Source organism: Orycteropus afer, unplaced genomic scaffold, assembly GCF_000298275.1.
Source record: "Orycteropus afer afer isolate SDZICR_OR568_19922 unplaced genomic scaffold, OryAfe1.0 scaffold00005, whole genome shotgun sequence".
NCBI lineage: Eukaryota > Metazoa > Chordata > Mammalia > Tubulidentata > Orycteropodidae > Orycteropus > Orycteropus afer.
In genome coordinates, this window is record NW_006921592.1 from 20,708,376 (window position 1) to 20,734,110 (window position 25,735).

The window sequence follows — 25,735 nt, forward strand, 5'->3', positions numbered from 1 at the left end:
CCTTGGGTTTCCGAGGCAGTATCACTACGGAAGTAGGATTGCCCAACCTTCCTTCCGAGGAGTGGCTGGTGGATTTGAACCTCCAGACTTCTGGTTAGCAGTCAAGTGCTTTAGCCACTATGCTACCAGAGGTCCTACATAGAAATTATTAAATGGGAATCTAATCTGCTGTGTAAAGTTTCACTGAAAACACAATAAAATATTATTTAAAACTTCAAGTCTGAAAAAAACCCAACAAAGTGGCTTCTTATCTACTGGAAGCAGCCCACATCCCTAAAGCAGCTACTCAGCTGCTCCAGTAGACTCCACCATGGAGTTAATCACCAATCTCACCATGGGGAATAACTACATCCAACTGCCCAGCCACTCAACCAGGCCTCGCCAAGGTGACACACGAACTTAACCACCACAGTTTTTATTAAAAATAACAAATAAGCAGTTGATTTGGATATGTAGTATACTTGAAATGTAAAGTCCCTTCTAGATTCAGCAAACAAAATTTGCCTCCAAAATTGTTTCTCCATCCCCCTCTGCTGTCTTTGTTTCCTTAGTTTTTGCATGATAAATGAAATTGCTTTATATAATCACCATCTTCATTCAGTATGAGAAGTCTCTGGGTGGTACAACAATTAAGACACTTGGCTATTAATGAGAGGCTGGAGGCTTTCATCCACGCAGAGGTGCCTTGGAAGAAAGACTTGGTGATCTGCTTCTGAAAAATCAGCCATTGAAAACCTTATGGAACACAGTTCTGCCCTGACACACATGGGGTTGCCATGGGTTGGAATCAACTCAGTGGCAACTGGTTTCATTTTGTTTTTGTTAGTTTCATTTAATATGTATGGTGTCTCTTTTATGAACGTGTGTGTATATGTCTAGTCCTTCCAGTGGGATTAGAAACATTCCAAGTGAAGGATCAGTGTTTCTGTTCAATTGAGTTAACGTCAATGGACATTCCTAGAGTATCAACTCTGTACCAGGAAAGGAGAATGCAGTGAGATGAATAAAACCCCTATGTTTGTCAAATTCACTGTTCAGTTCGTGAGTTGGATAGGATAATAGAAAAATATTGCAATGGCTGCAAAGTATACTCCCTTCCCTCTAATTCTTAAGTATAGTTAGGAAGTAAATGCTAAATAATGGTAATAATGCTTGTGAATTGATGGAAGAAGAATGTTTTGATTAGAAAAAGCATTTTCAATGTTGCCCACAAATCTCTCCAACAGTATTTCAGGTATGATAGGATCCCCAGATATAGCCAGGTGAATTCATTGAGAAGTCTCTAGAATATAGGATTCAACTTTTAAAGCAGTAGAGGGTGGTCTTAGGATCTAGTAAAAGTGTGAAACACAATAGGACTATATCCTTATAATATACAAGAGTCCTACATATGAATTTGAGAAAGGAGGAGGGCATATTCTGGGCAAAACAGGATTTTTTTTTGAAGATCAACAGTAATTCCACACAGATTACTGATGGAGGGGGAGGGCCGGAGGTACTGGGGGCCAAGGAGTTAAGTGAGAGAAATTCTTAAGAGGTATCAGATTTAAAAATCCAAATCTGCCTAGTTTCTTTGTCATTTTTAAAGGCTTTAATGTAGGAGCTCTGGTAGCATAGTGCCTAAGGTACTTGACTGCTAACCAGAAGGCTGGCGGTTCAAACCCACCAGCCACTCCTCGGAAGGAAGGTTGGGCAATCCTACTTCCGTAGTGATACTGCCTCGGAAACCCAAGGAGGGGTCGCTATGAGTCGGGGCCGACTTGACGGCACATAACAACAACAACAACAATGTGTCTAAGAGATAGTGAAGGCAACATCAGCAAGATAGAGTGGGGGCAACTTAGTTTCCTGTGAAGGTTAATGCTCTGCTGATTTCTTATGAAGGCGCCAATGCTATAAGCTTTGGGACATAAGTTCTTGGGAAAGAGGTGTAGAGTTGTGCTTTAAAACCCCTGGGTCTACACCTTGTAGAACAGTGGGCATAGGCTAGAGGAATTGAGGTTGGCATGGAGAGAAAGGTCATGAGAGAGGCCTGTGACAGAATGCCATGGACTTTCCACTGCTCTGCTGGGGAGAGAAGCCTTCTTGGAGATGTGTTAAGCAAATTTTAGCTCAGTGTAGAGCCCACTGGGTTTCACTGCACTTGCCTTTGGACTTGGTTTTCTAGGGCAAAGCCAGCCTGTGTGGCCTGATCTGGTTCTGCGTTCCTCCCTCCTAACCCTGTTGGTTCCTGCCGCTGTTGCTATTCTGAGTAGTGGAAAGGAGATGAACAGCAAAGAAAACCAGAACTCACTGCCGTAGAGTCGATTCTGACTCAAAGTGACCCCTCCTTGGGTTTCCCAGGTGATATCTCTATGGAAGTGGATTGCCCAGTCTTCCTTCACAGGGTGGCTGGTGGGTTTGAACTGCCAGCCTTCTGGTTAGCAGTCAAATGCCTTAGGCAAGAAAGACTGGTATTGCCCAAGATCCTTGTGGAGGCACAGGGAAGTCACCAGTAGGGGGCAGCTCAGCATGCACCTTAGTTTTTTGGTTCTTGCCTGAGGCTCAGAGCAGGGAATAGAGGCTCTGCCTGTCAGTTGGGTGGTCCTGGGAACCAGGAACTTGAGCTCAGATGTGCTTGTTCTCTTACTCACTAGGAAGCCCTGGGCCAGCTTCTCCATAGTCATTTTACTTGGCTACTTTTCTATTGTTTTTTCTCCTCTCCTCTTTCCTTCTCTTCTCATTTTTCTTTTCTTTTCTGCCCCCTTCCTTCCTTTTTTCTTCTTTCTTTTTGTCTCTTTCATCTTTGTTTCTTTATTTACTTTATAAATTTAAAAAAATTCAAAAAAGTATAACAACAATTTCATGTACTTATATTCAGAAGTGATGTTTTAACATTTTTGTCTTGATTTATTACCTGTGTTTTCTTTTTTAACAAAAGAAGTAGTTTATAGTTCAAGTCTCTTTATTCTGAGACCCCTTCCCCTCTTCCCAAAGTGACCTTCTTGCAATCCTCTTTTTATACTTAGCATGCAAACTTGATTGTATATATCTTACTGTTTTCCAAGTATTTTTAAAAGTTTACATGAATTCCTGTGTATGTATCTCTGAGATTTTACTTATTTTCTCACTTTGCATGGAGGTCTCTTTCTGTTTCAGTATATAGATCTGGTTCATTTCAACTTAAGTATTTACCACATCTTATTTTTTCTGCATCTGTACTGATGGAAATCAATTTCTATACTGATTTCATATTACTTGGTTCCACAATCAACACCAATGGAAGCAGCAGTGAAGATATCTGGCAAAGTATTGTACTGGGCAAATCTGCTGCAAAAGACCTCTTTCAAGTGATGAAGAACAAAGATGTCTCCTTGAAGAGTAAGGTGCCCCTAACCCAAGCCATGGTATTTTCAATCTCCTCATATGCATGTGAGAGCTGGACAATGAACAAGGAGGCAAAAGAAGAGTTGATGCTTTTGAGTTGTGGTGTTGGCAAAGAATACCGAAAGTACCATGGATTGCCAAAAGAACGAACAAATCTGTCCTGGAAGAAGTTCAGCTGGAATACTCCTTGGAAGCAAGAACGGCCGGACTTTGTCTCACCTACTTGGTCATGTTGTCAGAAGGGACCATCCCCTGGAGAAAGATTATCATGCTTGGTAAAGTGGAGGGTCAGTAAAAAAGGGGAAGACCTACAATGAGATGGATTGACACAGTGGCTGCAGTGATGGGGTCAGGTATAGCAAGGATTGTGAGGCTGGCATAGGACCAGGCAATGTTTTGTTCTATTGTACATAGGGTTGCTTTGAGTTGGGACCTACTTGGCCACACCTAACAGCATACTGATGGACACTTGAATTGTTTCCAAGTTTTGACTCTTACAGTATTACAGTGACTATTCTTATATCCATGTGTGTATGTGTGAAAAAGTCTCTTGAAAGAGTAACTAGAAATGGATTGCTGAATCATAAAGCATGCCTTTATAATTTTCCAGAATAATTTTCTGATAACAGTGTAAGAAAGAGATTCTCCACATTCCTAAGAAATGCTTTATATTGTGAGAGTTTTAAAAATTTTGCCAACTGGGGGCAGGGTTTGTTCATGGGGTGAGCAACTTTTCATATATTTCTCGGCCATTGAGGTTTCCTCTTCTGGAAATTGCCTGTTGTTGACTTTATTGGCTTCCTTGTTAACCTGATGATTCCTCACTTAATAGTAGCTAAGGAGAGTTTCTTCCAGAAGCAAATTTCAGGGACAGTTTATTGCTAGCAACTATATTGTGGACATCTCTAGAGATGATAACTTATGAAGCTGTGACCCTTTCCTAACAAGTATATAAGTCATTAACCAAACCAGTTGCTGTCAAATCAATTCCGACTCATGACGTGTGTCAGAGTAGAACTGTGATCCATTGATTTTCCAATATCTGATTTTTTTTGGAAGTAGATCTTTAGGTATTTCTTCTGAGGTCCCTGTGGGTGGACTCACACCTCCGACCACTGAGATAGCAGCCTGGTGCCATTAACTGTTTGCACTACCCATTAAAATATGCATTTTAAACCTAATTCTTAGCTTCAATGATGTCTATCCTTATTTTTCATTCCTGTATGGCTCCATTGTTATTTATGTTAATTCATTATGTTTTATAGAATCATCTGGGGTGAAAATAAATTAAATGCATGATGAAAATTAAAGAAAAATAAAATCAAGGGCATAAATAACTAAAAGTTAAAAACAAGTATTGGAATCACAGATATTGATTAAGTACTTATTGAGTGTCAGGCCCTTTTCCTACACATGGAGTGACAAGAATGACCCAGGTGCACCACAGGGAGCTGAAGAACTCTCAGCAGACTTTGAAGCAATGACAGCCACTATGTTAATGCATCCATAATGAGTGGACAGGCTCGCCTGGAAGCCCTGACTATAAGCCCAAAGTCCACCTTGCCCACATTATCTACCCTTTTTGCTACCAGTTGCATGGAAAACACATTAAGATTTAGGGTTCTCTGGAAGGCAGCTCTTTTGTGAGATCATTTAGAAAGGTGAGGTCACTGTGGTCTCCATTGTAAATGTTAGTAGATAACTATCTTGGAAAAATGTATTTAAAGTGGGATAATTTGGGAACATTTCATAAAATACTGTTGAAAATTGTTTGCAAGCATTGGGTCAGGTCTTAAAATGTTTCCTTTTCCGTGTGAGGTGGAAGGAGAGAAGGAAACAAATCCTGCATGTCTACTGAGGCCCAGCCTGGGAGACAGGGCGATGGGGCTGTGTCAGAGGAAGACAGCTTCTATCTTGGAGATGGCTTTCACATGTAACAGGCAACACTGTTTATGTGGATCCCTCTTAAATGATTTCTCTTTGGCTTATTTTGTTTCCTTAGAGAATTAAGAACTCTGGTGGTACACTGGTTAAGGAAGGCATTTGGCTGCTGACAAAGAGGTTGGTGGTTCAAATCCACTAGCTGCTCTGTGGGAAGAAGATGAGGCAATCTACTTTTGTATAGATTTACAGCCTTGGAAACCCTATGAGTCACTGTTGGTTGGAATTGACTCGATGGCAGTGGGTTTGGTTTTTTGGTTTAGAGCATTTAGTTATTTCATTTTAAAAATTGGTTTCTTAAAAAAAGTTGTGCCCAAGTCCTTCTCCTATATAACTTGTCATCATTTTTTTTTTTTTTTAACTTTTAAACTGGGTTGAAGGGTCCTATAGATGCTTTATCTTCTACCCAAGTGATTAATAGTTATTTCATTTCAGCTCATGTTGGTAACATCAGGAGTACATATTTGCTTTTATTGTCTTAATATGTTAATTATAATAATATATATGATATATGTTGTGTATAAGAATCCTCGGAAGGAAGATGGGGCAATCTACTTCTGTAGTGATATTGCCTCGGAAACCCAAGGGTCACTATGAGTCATGTCTGACTCCAGGGCACATCACAACAATAACAACATAAGAATGTGAAAAATCTGTGGGTACTCAAGACTTATGTATATTGTTTCAGAGGTTTCTTAATGTTATATGATGATCAGATAAGCATCACTGGCTAGTTAGAATATACATACAGTTTTAGGTTTTCAGAGATCATTGTGGGTTCTGGATTAAAACTTGTGACTCATAAATATGTTAATATCTTAATTTCTTTCAAAAAGAAAGGAAAAAATTAATACTGGCACAACTTTCTGTAGACTCTTAAGTGTTGTCTGGCCATCCATCCACCCATCTGCCCACCTATCCATCCATCCATCTTTTGAATAATTACTTTATGCAAGGCACTGTTTTAGGTGCTGTGGTGCATACTTGGAATTACAAAACACTGTCTAACTATCCTCAGAGAGGTTATGATCTAAGAAAACTGAATAAATAAGTATAAGAAATTCCATAATGTAATGGTAGTTTATTTATTTATTTATTTTTGGTGAAAGTATGCACAGGCAAAAATACACCATTTCAACAATCTATACGTTCAATTCAGTGACAGTAATTCCATTCTTCAAGTTGTTATACCGTTCTTGCTATCCTTTTCCAAATTATTATAGCACAATTGTCTTAAACTAACTGCCCTCTAAGCTTCCCATCCAACCTTTCCAGTTAGTGTTGTCAATTTGATCTCATACAGATAATTTTTTATAAAAGCACACTGCTCAAAGCAGACATACTTTACTAATTAAAGTAACTGTGAAGATCCTTTCAATAGCATTGAGTTTGTATTTCTAGAAATTTTATTGTTTGGAAGTGACATAAACCCAGAACAAAGTAGTTTAAGTTAGTGGCATTTAGCCTCAGAGTTAGCTGCACATAAGGGCTTGAGTGGCATTTTCAAGTTCTGTCTCTCTGCATTTCTTAGCTCTCTTTCCTTTTGTCTTCATTTGTGAACAGCCTTAGGCCTATGCCATCCTTTGATTATGATCCCAGTAAAGGGGAGAGCCTGCTCTCTCCCAGCATCCAATGCTTAATGATAAGGAAGATTCTCATTGTTATATCTCAGGTTACATGCTCATCTCAAAGCCAGTCATCATGGCCACAGGGATGGAGTTCTCTGTCCAGCCAAAGTCACTGTTGTTGTTGTTCTTAAGTGCCGTCGAGTCATTTCCGACTCATAGCGACCCCATGCATAGCAGAACAAAACACTGCCCGATCCCGCACCAGCCCCACAATCCCTGCTATGCCTGAGCCCATCATCGCAGCCACCATGTCAATCCATCTCGTTGAAGGCCTCCCCCTCTTTCGTCGACCCTCCTCCCTACCAAGCATGACATCCTTCTCCAGGGAATGGTCCCTTCTGACAACATGACCAAAATAGGTGAGACGAAGTCTGGCCTTTCTTGCTTCCAAGGAGCATTCTGGCTGCACTTCCTCCAGGACAGATCTGTTAGTTCTTTTAGCAGTCCACGGTACTTTCAGCATTCTTCACCAGCACCACAACTCAAAAGCATCAACTCTTCTTCGGTCTTCTTATTCATTGTCCAGCCCTCACATGCATACCAGGCGATTGGAAATATCATGGCTTGTGTCAGGCACACCTTAGTCCTCAAGGAGATATCCTTGCTCCTCAGCACTTGATACAGTTCCTTTGCAGTTGACTTTCCCAATGCTACACGTAGTCTAATGTCCTGACAGCTCCTTCCGTTGGCATCGATTGTAGAACCAAGCAACATGAATTCTTTGACAACCTCAATCTTCTCTCCATTGATTGTGATGCTGCTCATTGGTCCAGTTGTGAGGATTTTTGTTTTCTTTATATTGAGACGTAATCCATACTGCAGACTGTATTCTTCAACCTTCATCAGTAGGTGCCTTAAGTCATCCTCACTTTCAGCAAGCAAAGTTGTATCATCTGCATACCTCAGGTTGTTAATGATTCTTCCTCCAATCCTGATACCACGTTTTTCTTCATATAGTCCAGCTTCTCAGATTATTTGCTCAGCATATAGATTGAATAAGTGTGGAGAAAGGATACAACCCTGATGCACTCCCTTCTTGATTTTAAACCATGTAGTGTCCCCTTGTTCTGTTCAAACGACAGCCTCCTGGTCAAGGTACAGATTCCTCATGAGTACAATCAAGTGCTCAGGAATTCCCATTCTTTTCAATGTTATCCATAATTTGTCATGATCCACACAATCAAATGCCTTTGTATAGTCAATAAAACACAAGTAAACATCTTTCTGGTATTCTTTGCCTTGAGCCAAGATCCATCTGACAACAGCTATGATATCCCTTGTTCCACGTCCTCTTCTGAATCCGGCTTGAACCTCTGGAAGTTCTCTGTCAATATACTGCTGCAAACATTTCTGAATTATCTTCAGTAAGATCATACTTGTGTGCGATATTAATGATATTATTCTATAATTTCCACATTCTGTGGGATCACCTTTCTTTGGAATGGGCACAAATATGGATCTCTTCCAGTCAGTTGGCCAGGTAACTGTCTTCCAAATCTCTTGGCATAACTGAGTGAGTGCCTCCAATGGGGCATCTGTTTGTTGAAATATCTCAATCGGTATGCCATCAATTCCCGGAGCCTTGTTCTTCGCCAGTTCTTTCATTGCAGTTTTGACTTCTTCCTTCATTACCATTGGTTCTAGATCATATGCCACTTCCTGAAATGGATGAAGATCGATCAGTTCTTTTTGGTACAGTGACTCTGTGTATTCCTGTCATCTTCTCTTGATGTTTCCTGCATCACTCAATATTTTACCCATAGAATCTCTCAATATTGCAACTTGAGGCTTGAAGTTTTTCTTCAGTTCTTTCCAAAGTCACTAGTACACTCATATTTGAAGGACTGGGGAAGGGTTGAGAAGAAGAGGTACATCTTATACACAATGCACTAGGGCACTGGGGGTTTGTGGAATGTGGTTCTTTAAAGGAATAATTGGTATTATTTGATGAAGACATAGGAGGTGATGCTGAGCCAAGATAAAAGAGAGGAGGGAGAGAAAGAAAGAAGAAAGGAAATCCACTTCAGTGCTATGTGATGTCAAAGGAAGAAGTGATTTGTTATCTTGGAATGTGAGGAAAGATGTGATTTTTCTTGTGTAGTGATGACATCAGTATTTGTGTGTCTGTCACAATATGAGTGAAACACCTTTTGAGAGGCAGTAGATGTATTTTCAAATTATTTTCACCTCTGTACACAGGTGATACCTTGAAAGGGGAGGCAGACTAAATTGTTAGTTGAAAGAGTGGTAAAAAATCAGGAAAAAATAAGAAGCCTGGTAAACCTGTTTCTCTGGTCAATTATCGTTTCTTCTCAATCACACTCAATTTTGCTCCCCTTAATGTATTAAAAAACAAAAACAAAAACCAACAACCATGGTGGGGCCAGGGTGGATGTGGGGTTGATCACCTTGGGCACTGTGATGAGGTTGGGTGGAAGTGACCCATTCTGCCATGTTATTACCTACTTTCTGAGTCATTGGATTTCACTCTGATTTTTTTTTTTTTTCAGTTACATAGCAAATCAGAAAAGGTTAGAAATCATCAATGAAGATGATGTTGAAGCTTACGTGGGACTGAAAAATCTGTGAGTACTCAGTACTTACATCCTTAACCTCAGAGGTTTTTCTTATTCTCTATTATGGTCAGGTGCGGGCATCACTGATTAGTTCTAATATGCATGCAACTATGTGTTTTCATAGGACCATTGTGGATTCTGGATTAAAATTTGTGGCTCATAAAGCATTTCTGAAAAACAGCAACCTACAGCATATGTGAGTAAAAGCTGATTCTTTTGCTTCCCAGGACCAGTTTATTCAATATGTTTCTTTCCTTTGCTTATTTTCCTACTCTATCAAGTTTAAATCCCCCCTTTAAAAAGTTAGTATAGCTGTGATAAAAGCTAAGAAACATTAGCTTTGATTTTGTTAGATTTCTGAACAGTTTCAGAGGGATACTTAGAACAGCCTGTTTATTCTCTTTCATGGATTTCTGGGCCATTTCCATCTTGGACAGAGCAAAAGGCCAGTTGCACGGAGTCTGATGTGAAACTCTGCCCTGCTGCAATGTCTTTGATTCTTTCCCTTGGAATCATGACATGTTCCCTGGACAACATCAAACTAGTGGAGTTGAAAGAAACTGAGTTGGCTTGGCTTACGCCTATAATAGACCCCCTTTGACCCTTAATTTTCCCAAAGCTATATATCATGGATTGGTAACAGTAGAGAAGAAGCAACTACAGGGCATGCTAAACATGAAGACAATTGTTAATAATATGAAATGCTTCCCCTAAGTCATGTTGACATGCTGTTAACCAAAGTCAAATGGAAATAGGGAAAATGGGAGCTTTTAGGTTTTTGTTGCTAAATCTTATTAGATGATGGCACTTAGCCAATAAGGTGTAGCCTTCCTGAGAGATTCCTTTATTAAACATAAAGATAAAAAGATTTCTTTATCTTCTTGAGTGAAGAAAGTTTATATTCCTCTAAGGTCAGGTTGGTGTCCTCCTACTGGATTTTTAGTGTATGTTTCTGCAAGAGAATTGTTGCTGTTGTTGTTAGTTGCTGTTGAGTTGATTCCGACTCATGATGATCCCATGTGTGTAGAGTAGAACTTCTTCATAGAATATTTAAGGCTGTGACCTTTCTGAAGGAGATTGCCAGCTTGTCTTCGGAGGTACCTGTGAATGGACTTGGCCCACCAACGTTTTGGCTAGTAGTTGAGTGCTTAACTGTTTGTGTCACCTAGGTACCTGCATGCATTGGCCTTTTTGCCAATTCCCTTCGCAAATATGCTTTATATGTCTCCTAGTCTGCAGTTAACATGTTGGTTTCTCACCTGCATTATCGCACTTGATTTTTTTCACAGTTGGTAATGTCTTAGTTATTTAGTGTTGCTATATCAGAAATACCACAGGTGGAAACGTATTCCCTCACAGTTTAGGAGGCTAGAAGTCTGAATTCAGAACACTGGCTCTAGGGGAAGGCTTTCACTTGCTGTTGGCTCTGGAGGAAGGTCCTTGTCTCCTTTCAATATCTGTGAATGTTGCCTCCTTGGAGATCTGCATGTGTCTTGGCATCAGTCTTCCCCTGGGTCTAGGAGGTTCTCAGCACAGGAACCTTTATCCAAAGGACTTACTCTGCTCTCAGCTCTTCTTTCTTGGAGGTAGTCAGGTCCCTTCATCTCTGCTTGCTTGTTTAATCTTTTTTATATCTCAAAAGAGATTGACTCAAAATACAACTTAATCCTGTAGATTATATGATGCCTCATTAACATAACTGCCTCTAGCCCTGCCTCATTAACATCATAGAGGTTAAGGTTTACAACACATAGGATAATTATACCAGATTACAAAATGGATAATTACATAATACTGAGAATCATGGTCTAGCCAAGTTGACACGTATTTGAGGGGACACAGTTTAATGTATGCCAGGGATCTTTTTTTAATACTCATTTTATAGATATTGAAATGACTACAAAGTCCTTAAGACTTACTCAGGTTTATAGATGGCAGAATTATGATTCCAGAGCTCACTCCTTGGCCATGTTCTTAGAATAAAACTATATTAAAAAAAAAAAAAAAATACTGCTGTCGAGTTGATTCCAACTCATAGTGACCCCCATTGGTTTCTGAGGCTCTAAATCTTTATGGAAGTAGATTGCCTAAGCTTCCTCCCATGGAGCATCTGGTAGGTTTGAGCTGCTGATGTTCTGGTTAGCAGCCAAATGCCTAACCCACTATGCCTCCAGAACTCGTTAGAGTAAAAGTATAGAATATAAACATTATAATTCGACAATTAGTCCATATAATCAATCAGTATTTATCTTCTTTCTTTTCTTGGGGACAGGAGTGCCTCAATTGACTTCCATCTCCTAAAGTAGATTTGCTGGACATTGTACAGAGCTTTATTGTTATCATGGGAAACCTTAATCTCACAAAGCCAATATCATGACAAGGAGCTCTGGTGGTGTAGTGGTTAAAGCATTTGGCTGCTAACCAAAAGGTTGGTGGTTCAAACCCACCAGCTGCTCCATGGGAGAAAGATTTACAGTGTTGGGAACCCTATGGGGCAATTCCACTGTGTCCTATAGGTCACTCTGAGTCAGAATCGACTTGATGGCAGTGGATTTGGTTTTTTGAATATCATGACTTCATATTTTGCAAGTGATACTGAAGTTGAAGTCACTTTAAAAATAGTCTGTTGAATTAAGATATAAAACCATTTGGAAAAAAATGTGATAAAATTACAAGGAACTTTATTAACACATTTCATTTAAATGCTTTTGGCATCATCTCTATAGTTGGTTTGCCTGCACAAATCTGAAGTCTGCGTAGGCTTTGATAGCATAAACAAAAGAGAAGTTGGACAGAAGTAAAAGGCAAAATGCTTTAATACAATCACTAAATGTAATTAATGACCTCAATGGCTAAGTTCTGGTATTTTCATTACAGCTGACCTTAGACCTAGATTGCTCAACAGCCACATTTTGTTGGGTATTTTACCACACCATTTTTCTAATGTTGTGATTTTTACGGTGGACTGTGGTTAACTGTAGGTTTATTAAGAGACTTACTATTTTACTTTATTTCTTATATTTTTTTCCATTTTTCTTGTGATATAATATTTATATGAATAATAAATCCACCTTTTGCATTTTTTCATGGCAATCTATGGTGGAATAATTTTAATAGCATTCTATGGCTGGTGGCACAATAGTTAAGTGCCCAGCTACTAACAGAAAGGTTGATGTTTTAAACTCACCAGCTGCTCTGTAGGAGAGAGATGTGATGATTAGTTTCTGTGAAGATTTACAGCATTGGGAACCCTATGAAGCAGTTCTGCTTGTCCAGTAGGGTCTGTATGAGTTGGAATGAACTTGATGGCAATGGATTTTGTAGCTATACACAACTTTCATATAGCCAAATCTCTGCCTCTGTGTCCCAAAGACTTATTTCAAAGTAGGGAGAAAAAAGAAAGAGATGGATGCATTGTACATAGTTTCCTTACAAGGCTTTATAGCCAATCATTAATTGAAATACATAAAATCTATTGATATTTATCATACCAAGAAGCTAAACCAGTTGCAGTTAAGTCAGTTCCGACTCATGGTGACCCCATGTGCAGCAGAGTGGAAATGTGTCTTCAGTGCTGATTTTTCAGAAGTAAATTGTCAGGCCTTTCTTTTGTGGCAGCTTTTTATGGACTTGAACTTGATATCTTATTACACTTATTATTAAATGTTGTTGTTGTTGTTGTTATGTGCCGTCGAGTCGGCCCCGACTCATAGCGACCCCTCCTTGGGTTTCCGAGGCAGTATCACTACGGAAGTAGGATTGCCCAACCTTCCTTCCGATATTATTAAATAGTAAGATAAAATGAAATCAGGAAAAATTCAGACAGTTGCAAAGTAGTAGTAAAATGTCACTAAGCTTCATATGATGGGAAAGCTTGTAATTGCACAAATATGAAATTAAACCACGTTATTTGCTTTGGCAGGGAGGGAGGAAGGAATCAAGTTATTTTTCTGCCTTTCCTGGTCTTGGTCTGAAGTTCTGATGATGAGTGAGGACTCCAGGGAATGGCTTGGTTGTCCCTGATTGCCCACCTGTTAATTGTGCTCTTACCTCAAATATCAACAATGAGGAGTGCAAGGAGCTGACCAAGAAGTGTGTATGGAAGCCATTTTTCCCTGTCCTTGGGATAGTCTGATTATCTCTCTGAGTTTCCCCAACAATATAAGGGTGTGCCAGAGAACATTCTATTTCACACTGAGTGTTAGGGAAATTGCAGTGAAACTCTCTCAGCATTCTACCCCTCACCAGGACCAGGGGCCTGTGAGGTGATTCCCTCTCATGGCAACTCCATATGTGTTATGGTAGGACTGTGCTTCATAGTGTTTTCAATTGCTGATTTTCCAGACTAGATTGCTAGACCTTTCTTCTGAAATGCCTCTAGGTGGACTTGAACCTCCAACTCTTTGGTCAGCAGCTGAGCATGTTAACTGTTTGTACCACCCTAATGACTCCATACTTCCCCCTGCCCTGTCCATATTTAGCACCTCACAGTGGCTCTCCAGAGCCCTGTGACTGGTCACTGAATTTATTTCTTGGTGCCCAGTCCCTAAGAACCAGCTACTGTGAGTAAAGGCACTGCTTGCTTTTTCTAGGGACTTTGCAGAGGTGCTCATTAGCTCCTTAGCAAGGTTCTATAATGAAACAGTAAGAGGATTGTTGATTTTTTTCCTCCCTTCCCCTTTCTTGGCTGTTGGCCCCAATAATAAGTATGGTTCATAAGACTCATCTTGTTCTTTGGCCCGTAACCCTGCTCTGTGCTGGCTGCTGGCAGCTTGACAGAGGCAGCTGCGCTGAGGGCCAGCAGTGTGTGAGCTGATAGGGGAACCTTTAAAATAAGTTTCTTCTTCTTTTTTTTGCCTCCCTTCTCTTCCTTCTTCTTGGGGAGGGAAAAGAGGCTTTTTTCCCCCCCAGAAAGATGGGAAGTTCTGATGAAAATGAAAACATCTGTGCTCCAAAGACTGACACTGACTTCTCAATTTACTAAACTCCAGTGCAACCCATTCTTAATTCACGTTCCAAAAGAAAAGAAGTATGTGGGCACATTTTACAACTTCCTGGTGGATTATTTTTTCATGTGGGTGAGCACTTTACAATCAATATGAACAGAGAAGATGAAAGCGTGGAAGGAAGGATGGTACTCTTGTGTGGGTAGGGGTTTGGATGAGTGGGAAAAAAAGTTCAATATAGAATGAAGCCGGAAGTGGACATACACATTCTTGAATTATGACGTGCTAAAGCTGGCATTTTCTTTCTTTATCAACTGACTAGCCTTAGCTTATGCATTTGTTGTTGTTAGTTGCCATCAAGTTAGCTCCAAGTCAAGGCAACATTGTACAACACAATGAGATGCTGCACCATCTTCACAGTTGCTGGTATGCTGAAGTTTATTGTGTGGCCACTGGATGTTTTGGATGCCTTCCAAACCTTCATTTTCTAGCACTGTATTGGACAGTATTCTGTTGTGATCCATAAGGTTTTCATTGGCTACTTTTCAGAATTAGATTGCCAAGCCTTTTTTCCTAGTCTGTCTTAGTCTGGAATCTCCTCTGAAACCTGTCTACCATGGGTGGCTCTCTGGTATTAGAAATATTGATGGCGCAGTGGCACACAGCCACCACAGTATGACAAACTGACAAATGAATGGTGGGTTCGTGCGTTAACTTCTAGATTTTAACTCCTCTCTAAAATAACTGATCAGATGTACTAGCATCCTTCACTTTTTTTTTTTTTTTTAAATAAGCTGATGCAACATTAAGCCTCAGGTAATTGGCTAGAATTATCATTACCCTCAGATCTCTTGGTATTATCTAACTCTCAGCTCAATATTCCTTTTCCTGAGCAGGAAACAGTGATACACTCATTGGTTTTCCCTTGTTTGCTGGGGTCCTGGCTATTTTAATAAAAGTTGATGTTTATTTTACATCTTTGTTGCTGATTATTAAACACATGCCTAGAGGCTGAAGCCCTGGGCACTTTTTAAATAAATTGAAAGAGTAAACAAATTCACAGAGTGAGTCAGTTGCCAGGCTTATGGCTCTTAATTTCCCAACCCTGGGTCCCTGGGTGGTGCAAATGTTTAGTGTGCTCAGCTGCTAACTGAAAAGTTGGAGGTTTGAGTCCATCCAGAGGTGCCTTGGAAAAATGCCTGGTGATCTTTTGAAAAACCAGCCATTGAAAACCCTTTGGAGCACTGCGGTTCTCTGACACCATGAGTGTCACTATGGGGTAACAATGAGTTGGAGTCTACCCAATTGCAACTGGTTTTAGATCCTGTCACATTGGTCTTTGGAAATTCTCATCCATTGAATAAAACTGCAAATTTGGAACATGTCTGTAAATTAATTTATTTTTTTAAAAAAGTCATAAATATAATTCATCTTTTCATTGTCTGGTTGGTTCAGATCTTAAGATATATTATGTTGCTATAATAGTTCATGATAAAAATAGATGTATTCTTGGTTATCTGTATTTTTTTTTCCCTCTCAACATGGAATTACCCAGCTATCTAGAAGTCATATACAAACAATCACAGCAGAATCTATCAATCAATAGGCATGTTCTTTCCTATAAGGACATGTTAAATTCAGTTAGTTTTCACAGGATTCTATGTGCTCCTTGACTTCAAAATATTCACAGTGCTCTTTAATTATAAAGCATCATTTTTCTTCATTGAGTTCATGACATTTTAGTTTCCATCCTATCAACTATTTCAAAGTTTAGCATCCTAAGTGAAGTACATAACTTGGTTCTGAATCAGCGTACAGAAAATAAGCTTGGGGGTAAAAGAGAGATTAAAAATGGACAATATGTAAAATGTGTCCTTCTGCCACCAACATAAATCAGAATTAAAGCTGTGGTTAGAGAAAAAATGAAGCTGTCATTCCAGGTGAGAGAATATTGGATCTAAGAAAGACATTTAAAATAAACTAAATTATATTCTGAAAAATAGTCTATTTGAAAACTCTAATCCTGAAATGTAACATTGTGAACCCACATTTAATGTTTTTTTTTTTTTTTTAATTTCTTTCAGCAATTTCACCCGAAATAAACTGACAAGTTTGTCTAGGAAACATTTCCGTCACCTTGACTTGTCTGAGCTGTAAGTAATGATTTTATGTGGCATTTTGGGGAACACTTTCAAAGGAAAGAGTAGCTATTTATTTCTTTTTTAAACAAGTAATGTTGCTCACCTATTTTTAATATCAAAATTATTGAAAAATACTTTTTCATGTTCTGACCTCTTTTTGTAGAAATTATTTGCTGGCTCATATTATTCCCTCATGAAAACACAATTCAGTAATAAAAATTAGCAATTTCAGTAGTAGTCTATCATTTGTGGTGAGTTTAAATGTTTTTAGATAAATGATTTGTGTTCAGGGGAAAAGCAGAAATTTTGTGTTAAAATGGCTACACGGATCATGCTGTCTGTTTTGTTCCCGTTATGTCCTGGCTCTAAGGTGAAGCAAACCCACTCAAGACAAAAGTAACAGTGAGCAAAACTCTCCTATGTTTCGTCCACCAATTGCACAGCTAGTTTATACATAGTGAACATTAGATGGATAGCTCTTATTAACCGTGACTCATAGGTACCTTAGGAGCTCTGGTAGCATAGTGCCTAAGGCACTTGACTGCTGACCAGAAGGCTGGCAGTTCAAACCTACCAGCCACTCCTCGGAAGGAAGGTTGGGCAATCTACTTCCATAGCAACACTGCCTCAGAAACCCAAGGAGGGGTCACTATGAGTCAGGGCTGATTCGACGGCACATAACAACAACAACATAATACCTAATGTACAACACAACAAGATGTTGACCAATCGTGGGCATCCTCATGATCACAGCATACCCAAGTCCATTGTTGTGGCCATTGTACCAATCTGTCTCACTGAGGGTCTCACACACTCTCACTGGCCCTTTACTTCACGAAACATGATGTCCTCCTCCAGCAGGAGATTTTGACAATGTTCTGTTATGATCATAAACTTTCACTGGCTTAGTCTGGAAGCTCTGCTGAAACCTGTCCACCATGGTGATCCTGCTGGTATTTGAAATACTGGTGAAATAGCTTTCAGCATCATAGCAACACACAAATCACCACAGTACGGTGGACTGAAAAACAGGTGGTAGATAGTGAACTTTGGAGGAGAGAGATTCTTTCTCCCTACCCACCTGTTTTTGTGACATTTTCTTCTAAGTCTGCCTCTGTGTTCAATAATTACCCTTATGTCCTAATTTTCTCTGCTGTTAAATGATAGGATAAATATTGAAATGTGTTGATGAATCATAGCCAGCATTTTCTAGTGTGCTCAATTCTTTGTGTCATCACCATGAAACAAGTATGATCTGTTACCACTCCCTAATGAACCCTAAAACAGAAGGTCTATGATGGTGGAGATGGGCCCAGATAGACATGGTCTTTGAAGATTGTTGTTGTTGTTATTTGCCACCGAGTCGGCCCCGACTCATAGCGACCCCTCCTTGGGTTTCCGAGGCAGTATCACTACGGAAGTAGGAATGCCCAACCTTCCTTCCGAGGAGTGGCTGGTGGGTTTGAACCACCAGCCTTCTGGTTAGCAGTCAAGTGCCTTAGCCACTATGCTACCAGAGCTCCTCTTTGAAGATTAGGCAATGTCTTTTGCTTAAAATGATTGTCACTTAAAGTGACTTTTTAATCAAAGTCCATTTCTATTCACAAACAATTGTCCAAATTAGAAGAAGGCATGGTATTTTCAGTTGCCCCATATGTATGTGAAATCTGGATAATGAACAAGGAAGACTGAAGAAGAGTTGATGCTTTTTGAGTTGTGGTGTTGGCAAAGAATACTGAAAGTACCATGGACTGCCAGAAGAACTAACAAATCTGTCCTAGAAGAAGGGCAGCTGGAATGCTCCTTGGAAGTGAGAATGGCCAGACTTCATCTGACCTACTTTGGTCATGTTGTCAGAAGGGACCATTCCCTGAAAAAAGATACCATGTTTGGTAAAGCAGAGGGTCAGCGAAAAAGGGGAATGCCCTCAAGGGGATAGATTAACAAAAAGGCCGCAACATTGGGCTCGAGCATAGCAAAGATAGTGAGGAACATGCAGACCAGTCAGTGTTTCCTTTTGTTATACATAGGGTTGCTATGAGTCAGAGCTGACTTGATGGCACCCTAACAACAACAACACTGAGGGAGAGTTCGTGATCATTTAATAGGTAGCAATGTGGTGAAAGCCTTAACAATGGACAGTTATTTGGAGTAAACTGAATCCAAGGCTTTGAAACCTTAATGTTCATAACAGAAGAATTGAAAAAAAAAAAAGAAAAAAATAGTTGCTGTCGAGTTCATTCTGAATCATGGCAACCCAATATGTGTCAGAGTAGAACTGTGCTCCATAGGGTTTTCAATGGATAATTTTTCAGAAGTTGATTGCTAGGCTTTTCTTCCCAGGTTCCTTTGGGGCACTTGAACTCCCAACCTTTGGGTTGGCAGCCAAAGTCGTGAACTGTTTACACCACACGTGGTCTCTGAAGCTCTCACTAGTGGAGTGAGACATGGATTTACAGTACTACACTTATAATTGAAAGATCACTTCACTTGAATCCCTTCTCTTAAATCAATGATACCTTCTTTTGAAAAAGACTTTTTAGGTTCTCATATCATCAGACAGCAAGGAAACATCTTGAATGAGTGGGGTTAAACTCTTGGGGATCTCTTCCTTATCACAGTATATTCCTTATCTAGTAGCACCGGATCCTGTTTTAGAGAGAGGCTAGCAGGTGATCAGACTGGCACAAATTCAACCAGTCTGCCACGATCACATTTTCCCCAAAGAAACTCCAAGAAAAGTCTCCAGGGATCCTTGAGATTCTTAGAACCCGACCAGAAAACCACAGGAGTAAATGATGCTGCGAAGCCCGGGTCCTGTCCTTGAGGAAATCTTAAGTATTGTGGTTAATGCTAGACAGAGCCTATGTAACGATTTTAAATGGCCTCATTTAAAGGCTCATTACCATAAATGGATTCATTTTAAATAGGCCACTGAGTATTATAAATAAGCATTTAAAGATTTTTTTTTTGTGGTTTTTATTTTCCCCTTGACTACTTCCTCTTTCACCGTCGCAGGGCCACAGACATCCGGGCAGCACCGCTGAGGTCTGAGCAGCGGCTTTCTTTTTGCAGACCCTTCCAGGAGAGGTTAAGCAGCTCAGTGGAGAGCTCAGTTGCCCTTGGTCTCAGAAACCCTGAGCTTGCTGTGTGTGAAAGAAGTCTAATAGCTCCTTCCCAGGCTCTCTCTAACATTCATTACAACTTTCTTCTATCAGTGAAACTGAACTATGGTTGCCTAATGGAGAAAGGTGGGAGTGCCAACTTTTTACCACCCATGCTTTCTTATTAGATTGTACTTACAGTCTCATTTTTAATTGTGATGAGATTGTCCTGCCCCTATTGAAGTTGGCGCTTATTAAATAATAATACTTGAATCTCTAGCCTGTTCAGAAATAAGTATGCTAAAGTTTCTGAATATTTATCTTTGGCATCTTCACTTAAGATCTTAACAACTATATAATAACCACAATAAATTTGTTATGGTGTTATCAGACCAAACACGGGTCCCTGCCTGTGGGCAGTCAGGCCAAAACAGTTTACACACCGAGATTGAGAGGAGAGAAAATTACTTATTGCAAAGCAGCAGTGCAAGGAGTTAGGGGTAGTTAGTACCCAGATCTTAACTCCCCGAGATGCCATTGAAACACAGTTTTTGTAGGTTTCAGGAGAGGGGGTTGTGCATATTCACAAAAGGTTGAGGAATTTGGGGTGTGAAGGTGAAATGGGTGACAGATGAGTGGTCACTAGTTTCTTGTTATCAGCTGATAGGGGCTTGGGCAGAGGGGAGAGGGTCAGCAATTAACTTTTTTTCCTTTATGTTGGTGGGCCAGAGTTCATTTACAAGTTGTTTCTAAAATATTTCCCTTCTGCCCATGGGCCAGAGTTCATTTACAAGTTATTTCTAAAAAACTTAGCAAGTCTATCTTCTGGAGGAAGAAATGTTTTCCATTCAGTTCTTTAAGGAACTCAATAGTCATCTGCCCACGGTGGGAAAATAGTTGGGGGTAATTTAGTTTACACATGTTTACTTATTTATTCTCATCCAGGTGCCAGGGTGGGGGAAATAGTTTTTACTTTACTAGGTTTCAGTGGCACCTGTTTTTCCCTGTGTTATGAGACATCTGTCCATCCTGGGGTCCCTGGGTGGTGCAAATGGTTAAGCACTCTATTAACCAGAAGATTGCCAGTTTGAATCCACCCAGAGGTGCCTCAGAAGAAAAGCCAGGTGATCTACTTCTGAAAAATCTGCCACTGAGCAACCTGTGGAGCACAGTTCTATTCTGACACATGCGTCATTGCCGTGAGTTGGAATCGACTCAACAGCAACTGTTTTTTCTCTTTTAAAAATCCTTTACTACAGCTATTTAGTGGCTAAGGCACTTGACTGCTAACCAGAAGGCTGGCAGTTCAAACCCACCAGCAACTCCTCAGAAGGAAGATGGGGCAATCTACTTCCATAGTGATACTGCCTCGGAAATCCAAGGAGGGCTTGCTATGAGTCGGGTCCGACTCGAGGGCACATAACAACAACAACAACAACAGCTATTTATGTTCCTATCTAGTTTTCCGTGGTATTCTGTAAATTTGTACATAACTTTGCATCCTTTAGCTTGAACAATGGTTTTTGTACATAAGAGAAACTCAGTGTGCATTAGATAAATGAGTAGATAATAAGTACTGTTGTGCTATGAAAGTGAGTATGATTTCCAAGGAATTAGCACTTTGAAAGAATTTACAATGTTGGGGTATTTCATAAACATGAGTGTAGTTTGAACGAAGAAAAGGTACTGATCGAATTTCATTTTTGTTCCATGTAGGATTTTGGTGGGCAATCCATTTACCTGCTCCTGTGACATTATGTGGATCAAGACTCTCCAGCAGGCTAAATCCAGTCCAGAAACTCAGGATTTGTACTGCCTAAATGAAAGCAGCAAGAATATTCCCCTGGCAAACCTGCAGATCCCCAATTGTGGTAATTTACTTTTAAATCAACAGATTCTAGTTGCTATTAATTATTTTAATTGCCTTGGTGTGGTAAAGAAAAGTGGGAAGATTACCACTGCCCAAATTTTATTAGTATGTTGTGACTCTCTGGTGAATAAGGCAACATTTATGTGCAGTGGAGAGAAATCAACTGGGAACAACTTTACCAAATATTCTTTGCAAGTAGAATATGAATTCTCAGTGGCTGATTTTAGAGTGCGTAGAGAAAAATAGCGACTGTTAATTGCTTTGTTTGTTCATCCATCCATCCAAAAAAAATATTTGCTAAGGGCAGTACTTCATTGGCTACATATATACTTGTTTGGCATCCAGGCCATGCCGAAGAAAGGATACCAAGGTGACAAAAGTGTCTAGGCAGCAGAAGCAAATACAGTTCAATCCACCACATTCCTTTGAAATTATCTTACTGCCTAGTGACTGTATTTCCTGATGGGGTGCCTTAAGTCTGCCCTTAATGATGCCATTCCCCATATCTGGACTTACTTGGTGTCCCCCACTCCTTTCCTCAGCATTTACACCTTCAGAATTTAAATGGACAGCATATGATAAAATCACAGCTCTGACTGTTTACAAGGGAGCAAAGTCAGTGTCCTGGTTTGGATTTTCTACTAAGGGCTTCTGTGACACACCTTTATGATATCCTCATGTTATTCCTCCCTTTAAACTTAATCAGTTAACTAACCATTTAATCGGTTCACAAACAATTACACTTGTACTGCTGGCATAGTGACTGGTAACACAGGAGAAAGCCCTGAGAAACCTGGTTCTTGTCTGCAAGGAACCTGTATATTAACCATAAACATTCTGATCTTTGTTTTCAGAAGGCTCTATTGCTTGAAGTCAATTTTTATTTAAGAAAAATATAGCTGCTGCTTACTCTTAATGAAGAATGTAATAAAAGTAAGATAAGTGTTTGATTTTCACCCTGAATGGATAAATACCCCACCCTAATGCTGTTAATGTTGTTAGGCGCCGTTGAGTTGCTTCTGACTCATAGAGACTCTATGTACAACAGAATGAAACATGGCCCACCCCTGAGCCATGCTCATAATTGTTGCTATGCTTAAGCCCAGTGTTGCAGCCTCTATGTCAATCCATCTCACTGAAGATGGATTTATTTTTTATTTTTTATTTTTGCTGACCCTCTACCATGCATGGTATCCTTCTCCAGGGATTGGTCTCTCTGACAACATGACCAAAGTATAAGAGACAAAGTCTGGCCTTTCTTGCTTGCTTTCTTTCCTTGACTTTTTACAGAATACCCCAGTATCTAAGGGGCATTCTGGTTGTATTTTCCCCAAGATAGATTTGTTCATTCTTCTAGCAGTCAATGGTGCATTCAGTATTCTTCACCAACACTACAGTTCAAATGTATCAGTTCTTCTGCAGTCTTCCTTACTCATTATCCAGCTCTCACATGCATATGAGGCTATTGAAAATTACATGGCTTGGTTTAGGCATACCTTAGTCTTCAAAGTGACGTCTTTGGTCTTAAAAACTTTAAAGAGGTCTTTTGCAACAGATTTGTCCAATGGAATACATAGTTTGATTTCTTGACTGCTGCTATCATGGGTGTTGCTTGTGGATCCAAGTAAAATAAAATCCTTAAAAACTTCAATCTTTTCTCCCTTTATCATGATATTGCTTATTGATCCTGTTGGAAGGATTTTTGTCTCCTTTATGGTGCAGCGTAATCCATACTGAAGACTGTAGTGTTTGATCTTCATCAGTAAGTGCTGTAAGTCTTCACTTTCAACAGGGAAAGTTGTGTTATCTGCATATTGCAGGTTGCTAATGAGTCTCCCTCCAATCCTGATGCTGTGTTCTTCTCATACAGCCCAGTTTCTTGGATTATTTGCTCAGTATACATATTTAATTAATATAGCAAGAAGATACATCCCTGATGGACACTTTTCTTGATTTTAAACCACACAGTATTCCCTTGTTCTGTTTGAACAACTGCCTCATCGTCTATGTACAAGTTCCTCATGAACACAATTAAGTGTTCTACAATTCCTATTCTTTGAAATGTTATTCAAAATTTATTATGATCCATGTAGTCAGATGCCTTTGCATAGTCTTTTTTTTAAACATTTCAGTTATTTTTTTTATTATTGAAAAAGTAATATGTTATATTGTAGAAAATATGAACTAATAAAGAAATAACTGAAAGTTAACCACTACTAGCCTTTTGGTGAATGAATTTGTTCAGTATTTATTTTGATAGCAGATACCAAATGTCTTTGTTTCCTAATGCTGCTGCAACAAAAATACCTAACTGGGTGGCTCAAGGCACAGACATTTATTGTCTCACAATTCTAGAGGCTGGAAGTCCAAATCAAGTATAGGCTATGTTGATTCCTTTTGAGGCTCTGAGATAGGAACTGTTCCATGCCTCTCTCCTGGCTTCTAGCAGCTGCCAGCCATCCTTCACATTCCTGGGCTTATAGGTTCCTCTGCTTCCATTGTCCCATGGCTGTCCTCCTCAGCATATATCTCTGTAACACTTTTATTTTTTTTTTATTTTTAAATTATTTTTGCAGTTATTTTTCCCACCCCTGGTAACTAACAAAGAAAGTTTTTTTCCATATATAAAACTTTCTTGACTTTTTACAGTAATGAACTAATACAATATTTGTCTTTCTGTGATTGGCTTATTTCATTCAGCGTAATCATCCATGTTATGTGGTGTTTTGCAGATTCTACATTATTCTTTACTGTTGCATAATATTCCATTATGTGTACGCACCATAGTGATTATCCATTCTTCAGATGATGCGCACATAGGTTTCTTCCATCTTTTTGCTATTGTAAACAGTGCTGCGATGAACATGAGTGTGCATATATCTGTTCTTTTCCTGGCTCTTACTTCTTTAGGATATATACCTAGTAATGGGATTGCTGGATCAAATGATATTTCTTATTCCCATTTTTTAAGGAATTGCCAGACTGCTTCCCACAGTGGTTGTGTCACTTTTCAGTCCCACCAGCAGTGTGTGAGAGTCGCAATCTCTCCACATCTTTCCCAGCATTTGTTATTTTCTGTATGGTTGAACTTTGCTCTTAGTGCTGGGGCAAGATGGTGTCTCCCTGTTGTTTTGATCTACATCTCTCTAATGGCTAATGATTGGGAACATTTCTTCATGTGTTTGTTTGGCCACCTGAATATACTCTTTGGTGAAGTGTCATGACATGAGTAGTCTTCTGCTCATTTTTGAGTTGGATTGTTTGTCCTTTTGTTGTTGAGGTTGGAGTTTTCTATAAATTTTAGAGATAAGTCCTTTGTTAGGTATGTCGTGGCTGAATATTTTTTCTCTTTTGACTCTTTTGGAGAAGTCTTTTGAAGCATAAAGTTTAATTTTTAGAAGATCCCATTCATCTAGTTTATATCCTGCTATTTGTGCATTTTGGGTTATGCTTGACAGTTAATTTATGCCATAAATAAAAGCCCCTAAATTTTCCCCTATTTTTTCCTTGAGGAACTTTATAGTTTTAGGTTTCACATTTAAGTCTTTGATCCATCTGGAGTTAGTTTTTGTGTATGGTGTGAGGTATGGATCTTGTTTCATTTTTCTGCCAATGGATATCCAGTTCTGCCAGCACCATTTGTTAAAGAGACCATCTCTTCCCCCATGTAATGGATTTTAGCCCTTTTCAAAAATCAGTTGACCAAAGGTCAATGGATCTGTTTCTGGCTTCTCAACTCTGGTCCTCTGGTCTATGTGTCTGTTGTTGTATCAATACCAGGCTGTTTTGACTACTGTGGCTGTATAGTAGATTTTGAGATCGAGGAGTGTGAGACCTCCTACTTTGTTCTTCTTCTTCAGTAGTGCTTCACTTATCTGAGGTGTCTTTCCTTTTCATATAAAATTAGTGATTGTTTTTTCCATATCCTTAAAGAATGTTGATGGGATCTGGATTGGGAATGCATTGAATATATAGATTGTTTTGGTTAGTATTGACATTTTCACAATGTTCAATCTTCCTATCCATGAGCATGGTATCTTCTTCTATTTATGTAGATCTCTTACGGTTTCTGGAAGTAGTCTTTTATAGTTTTCTTTGTACAGGTCTTTTGCATTCCTAGTGAGATTTATACCCAAGTATTCTATTTTTGTGGTAACTATTGA

General features: G+C 39.4%; 1 protein-coding gene across 1 annotated transcript in view; it reads left to right on the plus strand.

The window, feature by feature from the left end:
• Positions 1 to 25,735, plus strand: part of NTRK2 (neurotrophic receptor tyrosine kinase 2) — a 499,612-nt gene that overhangs the window by 28,863 nt on the left and 445,014 nt on the right. The window contains exons 2-5 of the mRNA XM_007938966.2: positions 9,446 to 9,520; positions 9,636 to 9,707; positions 16,542 to 16,610; positions 21,419 to 21,573. Of these exons, the coding sequence (XP_007937157.1) occupies positions 9,446 to 9,520; positions 9,636 to 9,707; positions 16,542 to 16,610; positions 21,419 to 21,573 (371 nt within the window). The remainder of the gene's footprint in view (positions 1 to 9,445; positions 9,521 to 9,635; positions 9,708 to 16,541; positions 16,611 to 21,418; positions 21,574 to 25,735) is intronic.